Source organism: Ips typographus, linkage group LG12, assembly GCF_016097725.1.
Source record: "Ips typographus isolate SLU linkage group LG12, UJ_Ityp_2.0, whole genome shotgun sequence".
NCBI lineage: Eukaryota > Metazoa > Arthropoda > Insecta > Coleoptera > Curculionidae > Ips > Ips typographus.
The window spans coordinates 1,880,130-1,890,536 of record NC_138433.1 but is presented as its reverse complement, the minus strand read 5'-3'; the positions used below and the strand labels follow the sequence as shown (position 1 = coordinate 1,890,536).

The following is a 10,407-nucleotide window of genomic DNA, read 5'->3' as shown; positions in this document are numbered from 1 at the left end:
TTGTGTTGCTTTATTTACATACCTGACAGCAGTCGGAGCATGGCGTAAACATGTAAGTGAAAATATAGAAAAATGCACACAGGGAGGCAATAGGAAACGCAATCATAACGAGGACAAGAAACCACAGAATGCCCCCACAAATGTTCATTTTCTTTGACTTTGACAATAATAAGTGTGAATAATACAAGAACCTGCTCAATAAATTATTTTATTAAAAACTGATGATTGGTCAAAAAAGAAGCTTTTTTTAACCAATACCAACACAAAATGAGATTCGGTGGATCAAACTAGCACTCGCAATTGACAATTTTCTTGATGGCAAATCCAGGCAACTGAATGCCTTTGAGGAAAGTTTCGGCCAAACCCTGTACGTAAACAGAAAATAACAATCATGTTAAAATTGTAGGCAATAACTTACATCGCAGCACGAACAACACGCAGCTATCGCGTACAACACTATATACACGGTGGCGCACAATGCAGCAATTGGAAAGGCTACAGTGATGAGAATAAGGGCCCAAAACAGTGCTCCGCAGCAGTTCATTTTGTAATTAATTCGAGTGAATGATAATATAGTATTTATACGCGATTGATTTCACAGTACTAAGAGGGAAAATCCTTGATGAATCACCTTGGTACAAATTGTAATCTACTACGGTAGTACGGTGGATCAACACTGCGTTCAGTTACGTTCTAAGTTTACTTTTATATTATTGCGCTATCGTAGTTTAGTCCAAATTTATAACGTGTTTGAGGAAGGAATTCGTGGATTAACAATTCGAGATTAACAATTCGTGGATTTTAGGTTCATAATTTACAAAAATACACAAAAAATTATATTATTATCGGAAATTGATAATTACTAAATCTGTTTAATTTCTCATGTCATAAGTAATTGGTTTTACCGGTATATCCGGACGCTTTTTTGATAAGATAACGTGTATGATTCATGATTTAGTAAAATATAGAAGTACACTACATTCCTGAAAATATATGACTGCTTTTGGCTATTTTACCATTAAATGTTAAAATGCTTATTTTATATGCTGAAGAACATACTGAAATTATTGCAAAAAAATAGTGAATTATAACAACAATCTTGTTCTCTTGATATTTATACTGTGTTGTAGAGAAAACTTAAACATTAATAAGGTAAAAATAATAATTAATGTTTAATATAAATCTTTATATGAAAAACATTAATTAAATATACTTAAAACTTCTCTTTTTGCTCAGTTGTTTCCGTTCTTTGGCTGCCAAATACTCTCGCCTGCTACAACTGGACCGCAACTTAAGAATCATATTGATTTTATGGACTATTTCCCCGGCCACATCCCTTTCAGCCTCAAAGTCGTAGTGCTTAAAACTGGGGGATGATTGCAAAGTGGACGAGAGGCTCAAATTGGCTGCAATTATTGTTTTTCCCGTTAAAAACCGGCGGCACAAAAAAAAGGGTGGTATATAGTCTGTTCCATGACTTTTGAGTGTTACACGTCACAAACATGAGCGAAAAAAACGTATGTCGGTGATCAAAATGATTAGAAGAATGTATACAACACTTGCAGAGGCTTATGGCAATTTTTAGAAGGTTTTCAGTAGCATTTAGACGCATCTGACCATTTAAAACAGGTCTGGGACAGTTGAAGGGGGCACTGGTATTTTTTAGAAGATTCTCAATAGCATTTAGAGGTTTATGGAACTTTCTAAATGGTCCTAGAGGCCTCTGGCAATTTAAAACAAGTCTGGGAAGATTAAAGACTCTTTTAGAAGCCACTGGCACTTTTAAGAAGGTTCTCAGTAGCATTTAGAGGTTTATGGAATTTTCAAAATGGTCCTAGAGGCCTCTGGCAATTTAAAACAAGTCTGGGAAGATTAAAGACTCTTTTAGAAGCCACTGGCACTTTTTAGAACGTTCTCAGTAGCATTTAAAGGTTTATGGAACTTTCAAAATGGTCCTAGAGGCCTCTGGCAATTTAAAACAAGTCTGGGAACGTTTAAGACAGTTGTAGAGGGCTCTGGCACTTTTAAGAACGTTCTCAGTAGCATTTAGAGGTCTATGGAACTGTCAAAATGGTCCTAGAGGCCTCTGGCAATTTAAAACAAGTCTGGGAAGGTTCAAGACACTTTTAGAGGCCTCTGGCACTTTTAAGAAGGTTCTCAGTAGCATTTAGAGGATTAAGAAACTTTCAAAATGGTCCTAGAGGCCTCTGGCAATTTAAAACAAGTCTGGGAAGGTTCAAGACACTTTTAGAGGCCTCTGGCACTTTTAAGAAGGTTCTCAGTAGCATTTAGAGGATTAAGAAACTTTCAAAATGGTCCTAGAGGCCTCTGGCAATTTAAAACAAGTCTGGGAAGGTTCAAGACACTTTTAGAGGCCTCTGGCACTTTTAAGAAGGTTCTCAGTAGCATTTAGAGGTCTACGGAACTGTCAAAATGGTCCTAGAGGCCTCTGGCAATTTAAAACAAGTCTGGGAAGGTTCAAGACACTTTTAGAGGCCTCTGGCACTTTTAAGAAGGTTCTCAGTAGCATTTAGAGGATTAAGAAACTTTCAAAATGGTCCTAGAGGCCTCTGGCAATTTAAAACAAGTCTGGGAACGTTTAAGACAGTTGTAGAGGGCTCTGGCACTTTTAAGAACGTTCTCAGTAGCATTTAGAGGTTTATGGAATTTTCAAAATGGTCCTAGAGGCCTCTGGCAATTTAAAACAAGTCTGGGAAGATTAAAGACTCTTTTAGAAGCCACTGGCACTTTTTAGAACGTTCTCAGTACCATTTAAAGGTTTATGGAACTTTCAAAATGGTCCTAGAGGCCTCTGGCCATTTAAAACAAGTCTGGGAACGTTTAAGACAGTTGTAGAGGGCTCTGGCACTTTTAAGAACGTTCTCAGTAGCATTTAGAGGTCTACGGAACTGTCAAAATGGTCCTAGAGGCCTCTGGCAATTTAAAACAAGTCTGGGAAGGTTCAAGACACTTTTAGAGGCCTCTGGCACTTTTAAGAAGGTTCTCAGTAGCATTTAGAGGATTAAGAAACTTTCAAAATGGTCCTAGAGGCCTCTGGCAATTTAAAACAAGTCTGGGAAGGTTCAAGACACTTTTAGAGGCCTCTGGCACTTTTAAGAAGGTTCTCAGTAGCATTTAGAGGATTAAGAAACTTTCAAAATGGTCCTAGAGGCCTCTGGCAATTTAAAACAAGTCTGGGAAGGTTCAAGACACTTTTAGAGGCCTCTGGCACTTTTAAGAAGGTTCTCAGTAGCATTTAGAGGATTAAGAAACTTTCAAAATGGTCCTAGAGGCCTCTGGCAATTTAAAACAAGTCTGGGAAGGTTCAAGACACTTTTAGAGGCCTCTGGCACTTTTAAGAAGGTTCTCAGTAGCATTTAGAGGTCTACGGAACTGTCAAAATGGTCCTAGAGGCCTCTGGCAATTTAAAACAAGTCTGGGAAGGTTCAAGACACTTTTAGAGGCCTCTGGCACTTTTAAGAAGGTTCTCAGTAGCATTTAGAGGATTAAGAAACTTTCAAAATGGTCCTAGAGGCCTCTGGCAATTTAAAACAAGTCTGGGAACGTTTAAGACAGTTGTAGAGGGCTCTGGCACTTTTAAGAACGTTCTCAGTAGCATTTAGAGGTTTATGGAATTTTCAAAATGGTCCTAGAGGCCTCTGGCAATTTAAAACAAGTCTGGGAAGATTAAAGACTCTTTTAGAAGCCACTGGCACTTTTTAGAACGTTCTCAGTACCATTTAAAGGTTTATGGAACTTTCAAAATGGTCCTAGAGGCCTCTGGCCATTTAAAACAAGTCTGGGAACGTTTAAGACAGTTGTAGAGGGCTCTGGCACTTTTAAGAACGTTCTCAGTAGCATTTAGAGGTCTACGGAACTGTCAAAATGGTCCTAGAGGCCTCTGGCAATTTAAAACAAGTCTGGGAAGGTTCAAGACACTTTTAGAGGCCTCTGGCACTTTTAAGAAGGTTCTCAGTAGCATTTAGAGGTCTACGGAACTGTCAAAATGGTCCTAGAGGCCTCTGGCAATTTAAAACAAGTCTGGGAAGGTTCAAGACACTTTTAGAGGCCTCTGGCACTTTTAAGAAGGTTCTCAGTAGCATTTAGAGGATTAAGAAACTTTCAAAATGGTCCTAGAGGCCTCTGGCAATTTAAAACAAGTCTGGGAACGTTTAAGACAGTTGTAGAGGGCTCTGGCACTTTTAAGAACGTTCCCAGTAGCATTTAGAGGTTTATGGAACTTTCAAAATGGTCATAGAGGCCTCTGGCAATTTAAAACAAGTCTGGAAAGGTTCAAGACACTTTTAGAGGCCTCTGGCACTTTTAAGAAGGTTCTCAGTAGCATTTAGAGGTCTACGGAACTGTCAAAATGGTCCTAGAGGCCTCTGGCAATTTAAAACAAGTCTGGGAAGGTTCAAGACACTTTTAGAGGCCTCTGGCACTTTTAAGAAGGTTCTCAGTAGCATTTAGAGGATTAAGAAACTTTCAAAATGGTCCTAGAGGCCTCTGGCAATTTAAAACAAGTCTGGGAACGTTTAAGACAGTTGTAGAGGGCTCTGGCACTTTTAAGAACGTTCCCAGTAGCATTTAGAGGTTTATGGAACTTTCAAAATGGTCATAGAGGCCTCTGGCAATTTAAAACAAGTCTGGAAAGGTTCAAGACACTTTTAGAGGCCTCTGGCACTTTTAAGAAGGTTCTCAGTAGCATTTAGAGGATTAAGAAACTTTCAAAATGGTCCTAGAGGCCTCTGGCAATTTAAAACAAGTCTGGGAACATTTAAGACAGTTGTAGAGGGCTCTGGCACTTTTAAGAACGTTCCCAGTAGCATTTAGAGGTTTAAGAAACTTTCTAAATGGTCCTAGAGGCCTCTGGAAATTCAAAACAACTCTGGAAAGGTTCAAGACACTTGTAAAAGCTTCTGGTATATTTTAGAAGGTTGTCAGTGGCACTGACACATTCAAAACGGTTCTAGAGGCCTTCGACAGTCAAAACTCACTGAACAGAGTATACTTACAGGGTGAATACAAATTCATCCTCTCGCTACTCCCAAAACTGCTGGAGTAAATCACCCTAAAAGCGATCCTGTTGCCGCGATTTTCAGTTTCCTCGCACGACGCTATGCTATCCATCGGATGGCTGACTGGAGCCTGTTTAACCAGTTGCAGTTTCGAATTTTTCTGGTGAATCGGATCGATTTCGATTTTTTCGCTGCTTATACCCAAATGCACCTCAATATTCCACCACCATATCTTATTCACTATGTAGACCCTGTACGATTTGTATAGGTGGGCTTCCATTGTTCTGTTGTGGATATCCATTAAGGCCAGATCGTTTATGTTCTGTCCCGGAGTGTTTCGTCAGTTTTGTAAAAAAAACTAATAAAGAAAATCACCTGTTTAGTTTCATCAGCTTTCGATGTTGAAGTTGTCCTCTTTTTGCTTTCAACCGGTGAATCCAGTTCCAGTTCACTTTTAACAACCTTTTCCGCCTCCTCTTTATGCTCAACCAAGCCTAAGCAAGTGAACCCAAACTTGGCCACACATTCCTTGATGTCTAGTTGAGGAAAGTCCCGGTCCACTTCACCGTCCTCTTCAGTTATATAAAGTCCGTAGTTTGTCACAGGTTTGAAGGAATAATCACCGGAGTAGTCTGTACTAAATTTAAGCAGAATCAAACCAATTAATTCTTGGATTCTGGCCGTTGCCACACAGCACACATTTAAGGGATAGTTTCTTTCCTCTTCCGGCAACATTGTCAAGTATATCCGGTAGCTTCTGGTAGGTAAATTCACCTGTCCAGTACCGTCATAACGCGCATATTCCGTGTATGGATTCATCGGTGTGTTTGAGGATTGTTGTAGCAGTTTGGTGAGGCTGCTTTGCTTTTTCTCAATCTGGTTTACGTTTTTTAGAACAAATAAATCATCAGTTTCGGGTGCGTTCTCTCCTCTTTTCTCCCACTTTATGTGTTTAATTCTGGCTGCTTTACGTGACTGATACTCTAACTTTTCCAGCCTGGCCGCTGTGGCTGTACGATCGCGCATTTGATACTCAGAATCAAACTGTATATCGTAAGATCCTGCAGGGACTTTATGGTCAAGTATATGCGTGAAGCTGTACACCAAAGAGTAACTATATTTATATAAAGAGACCTATTTGTGTAAATGGTTTGTGATTGGTCAATCAAATTCATCATTTGACTGTGCCGTTTTACACAACTTATATAATAGTCATAAATGGTGAATTTTAACTGTAATAAATCTTAAAATGAGTATTAACCCACCATTTTACACATTAAACAACTCAATAGAGGTGTATAGTCTCTTTATACAATTAAGTACTCTTTGATCAGGTAAAGGTAGGGCTCTCCTGGTAAAACGTCATATTTTTAAACGCCAAAATTCAGGATTTTAGTCAGTTTGGAAGTAAACGAAATATCAAATTTTGTTTCCCACAAGAGCCCTACCTTAACCTTTGATTAAGGTGAAACTTAAATACCAGTGTCGTCGTCATCGTCATCACTCAGTTCAGGGTCACCATAGGGCTCCTTGCTGAAGATATTCTCCCGAACTTGTTTAGTTTCACCCATCATTACAGTCTCGCACATACCTACAAGTGAATTATTGAGAGCTACTTCGGAGTGTTTTGCTTGATTTGGGGGGCACCTGTATCGTCGGTCGATATAAACGAGTTTCTTATATGCGACAACAACCAGTGTTTGTTGTCGTATAGGGCCATGGTTGAGCCCCAAAAATGTTGGATGTTTAGTAAACAACACGAAACCTAACCTAAAAATTGCTCAGCTGTCAGCTGTCAGAGTTCGAATAGGAGAAAATGTGTTAGAGAGAGAGAGAGGAGAAGTGATTGTCTGTCAGATGTCAGAGATCCGGTTCAGACTATCTCTCTCTTGTGTTGATTGTAATGAATGCGTTAGACAGAACACGCACCTGCTCTAGAGTAGTAGGTTGGTAGAACTTGTTTTTGGCGCCGTTTAAAATTTTAAATTGAACCGTGCGTTGTGGAATTGGTTTAAAAAAACAGTAGTAAATTAATTCTGAACAAAAGGAGAAGAAGAAGTATGAAGAAATTTTTGGTCGTTCCCCAATTAACATCTTGTGACTCAAGAAATATCGATTTATCCAAAAAATGCTTGCTCAAACTCCAATTAAGGCTTTGAACTGTCATTTTAAGTCACGTGTGTAGGTTCCATATTGTGTGTGTTGCATAATTTTAAGTCAACTCCCATACAGGGTGTTTAGAGTTTCAAATTTCACTCACTGTCGTTGGACACCCTGTAAGGTATTTTTTGAACTTACGGCATTTGAATGATGGATACAAAGTTTATATCCACTTTTCGGATAAATCAATATTTCTTGAGCCATGGGACGTTAATTGGGAAACGCCCAAAAACATCCCGAGATATTGACCTAAATAACACTTTCTTATGTATAAAACAAAACCAAAACAAATTATTGATTAATTGGGACTAATTGAAAATTTCACTTCTTTGCACGCACTTTGTTCACACCCTGTATAAGGCAGTTAGAGTGAATTAAAGCAAAAGTTTTTTACATCAGTAAAAAGCCAATACTCTGAGCCCAATGACAGTCCAAACCGCATTAAAATCTGTTGATTCGTTGCGAAATGGGGAGGTTTTAAAAATAACCCAAACGTTTATTTGATAACATTTTTTTTTCAACTACTATACAGAGTGATCTTTTTAACTTGAAACAACTAATCTAATTTTGAAGTATTGCTTGAAGTTGTAAAAAATAATTAAGGTCGTTTCGAGTCAGCAGAACTCTACGAACTACATATCCATGGAGCTGTAAAGCAAAACAACCGCAAAAACTGTCTTTTCCAGTTTTATGGTCACTTTAGTTACTACAATTTAATTACTGCAAGTTAACTAGGAAAATTAACTAAATTTTCCCTGACAATCCATTTTTATGTTATTAAAATTGATTTTTTTTGGGGACAATGAATCAATATACAAATTGGTGTCATCAGAAATGGCCCAATCATCACCAACTAATCAATACGTACGTGTGAACGCTATTATAGACGACATGTCACAAGCATCATTATATTAAGTTTCCATGGTGACGAATCCAATAAACAACCTCCTCTAAAACTCATTACATTTTCAGTGCAACCCGACACAAAAATGACTTCTCCAGAGGATGGTTCTGATGGTGTTAAGCATGTAGATTCGTCCGAAGAAGACACCGGGTGTTACTGTAAGTGCAATTATAGCATTGTTGCATAGATGGTAGTAGTGGTTGTGTTTACAGTCCTTCAACCAGCTTCGTCCCCTTACAATATTGCCGAAAAAGTCCAGCAGGCCAACATGGATTTGTTCAGTACAACTCCGCATACTGTCAGATCCGCCAAAGTGAAATTTCGCGATGAACTGGTGTCGTTCGAGCCCGACCTGACTGACGATGACGTAAACAGCATTGAAAGTGACCAGGTGGACGAGCTTCCAGAAGAACTGTCCGGTAAACCCCCTTAAAATCCACATACAATTCAAGTAAAGCAATATCAATTCCAGCCAACACTGAAGTGAATAACGATCTTGTCACTTACACCACTATACTGAGAGAAGGATTAGAAGTGGGTGATATGGAAGAAGAAGCAGTGGTTGAAGAATTGATATTGTCAGATGAAGAAGTGGCTCGGAAAAGCATAGAGCCAACAATAACGAAACCCATCAGTGATTCTAGTAAAAAGCCTCAATCTGCACGACCGAAAAAGAAACACAAAACAGTGTTGCCAAAACACCAGGAAGTGCACTGTAAAGAGCACTGTATCGAAAAAATTGAAGCTGATTTGTCAATGTGTGTAAGGAAATTAAATATTCACGAAAAACCAAACAGAGTAAGTTGAGTTATTATTACAACGCACAAAGGTTTCTTCACCAAAACGTCACTAACATTTATTTTGTTAATGAAAAATGAAGATTTCACTATATGGTGTTGTTCAAACTGTAATTTTTCACGTTGAAACTAACGTTTTAATAAAATTTAAGGGTTTGTGCAAGTTAATCAATCAAATTAATTGAAAACACTCACCGGTACTGCACAAGCATAAATTCACTTTGTGGTGTGAAAATTATCAATTTTCATGACCAGACACTCGCTGACACTATAACTAAACGTTCCAACACTAATTCAAGTTAAAAACACTAAATTTTTACTCGGAAAAACTGCAAAAAACCCTTAATCTGACAGACGCGCCTCCATCTTGGATCATGGCCAACTTGATTTTGCTTTATATAGCTGGTTGCCTATGCTAACTTGTTGTTAATGGGAAATGTCAGAAATTAGCAAATCAAGGAGGCTGTGACCCATACATGGCATGTCCTTCAAATTGGAATTTTGTAATTGTAAATTTGGACTTTTTTACGTAGAAACTAACAAATAAATGAGTGTTTGAGGTTTGCGCAAGTTACTGTCAAAGCCCCCCCCGGGTAAAATTAAGTGGAAAGCCTCACCAGGACTATACGTTCATTCGTGGAATTATCAGCACATATTTACAGTTTTACGGAGTAAAAATCATCAATTTATATGCGTAGCCACTCACTGACACCATAACTAAACGTTCCAACACTAATTCACGGTAAAAACACTACATTTTTACTCGGAAAAACTACAACAAGCACTTAATCTGACAGAGGCGCGTCCATCTTGGATCATGGCCAACTTGATTGCTTTATATAGCTGGTTGCCTATACCGTTAATGTCAAATCAAAAAAGGTATAGTTAAAACCAAACTAAATTGATATGACGTAACGTTTTTAGTAAATTACTTAAATGTTTCATAACTTAAGTCTAAAGTTGGGATAATTACTGAGATTTTCAATTTCAGTTCAATTTGCCACCATTGCAACTACATCAACGCAAATGTTGCGACGATATAAAGCTGGCAAACAGCGACCGAAATTTGCCCCACTACAACGGCTACCGATCGGAATACGGACTGACGTCCAGACAAATCAAAACGAGAAACCGATACACGGAAATGATTAGACAGAAAGAGATGGCCAGACAAAAGCTGATCGAAGAGTATCGGGCGTTGAAAATGAGGCAAAACGAGGCGGTATTCTGTCAGTGGTTGAGGGAGGTGTCCAAACGAAAAGAGAAACGCAGTTTCGAGGTTGGCAGCAAGACGGAAAGACCTAAAACCGCTGGATTTGTGCCGAAAATGTTGCGGAAACAAAGAGTGAAACGACCAACCACCACGCAGTCTTGCGTTTATATTGAACTTTCGCCCAATATGTTGAATAAAGGTGTCCACGTGGGTGATTTGCTTGTTACCAATTCGAAGGAACTGAGTAAGAAGTTGCACATTTTGACAGTTTCCTGAAATTGTTTCTATATTATAATAAACAATAATTATCAAAGA

General features: G+C 38.6%; 2 protein-coding genes across 3 annotated transcripts; one reads left to right on the top strand and one right to left on the bottom strand.

The window, feature by feature from the left end:
- Window positions 1-192: 192 nt before the first annotated feature.
- Window positions 193-9,620, bottom strand: Sin1 (SAPK-interacting protein 1). 2 transcript variants are annotated; one of them, XM_081991179.1, is made up of 6 exons: window positions 9,497-9,620; window positions 6,499-6,609; window positions 5,394-6,079; window positions 5,016-5,340; window positions 419-1,406; window positions 193-365 (listed from the first exon to the last, which is right to left on the bottom strand). In XM_081991179.1, exons 2-5 carry the CDS (start codon window positions 6,605-6,607, stop codon window positions 1,204-1,206), a joined length of 1,323 nt encoding a protein of 440 aa, XP_081847305.1. In that variant the 5' UTR covers window positions 6,608-6,609; window positions 9,497-9,620; the 3' UTR covers window positions 193-365; window positions 419-1,203. The 2 variants fall into 2 exon arrangements, with proteins under 2 accessions (XP_081847305.1, XP_081847304.1); XM_081991178.1 differs by lacking the exon at window positions 9,497-9,620 and adding an exon at window positions 6,666-6,810.
- On the top strand, window positions 8,001-10,405 carry LOC145736776 (uncharacterized). Its single transcript, XM_081991190.1, has 4 exons — window positions 8,001-8,240; window positions 8,295-8,501; window positions 8,555-8,880; window positions 9,871-10,405. Exons 1-4 carry the CDS (start codon window positions 8,168-8,170, stop codon window positions 10,366-10,368), a joined length of 1,104 nt encoding a protein of 367 aa, XP_081847316.1. The 5' UTR covers window positions 8,001-8,167; the 3' UTR covers window positions 10,369-10,405.
- The last annotated feature ends 2 nt before the right edge of the window (window positions 10,406-10,407 follow it).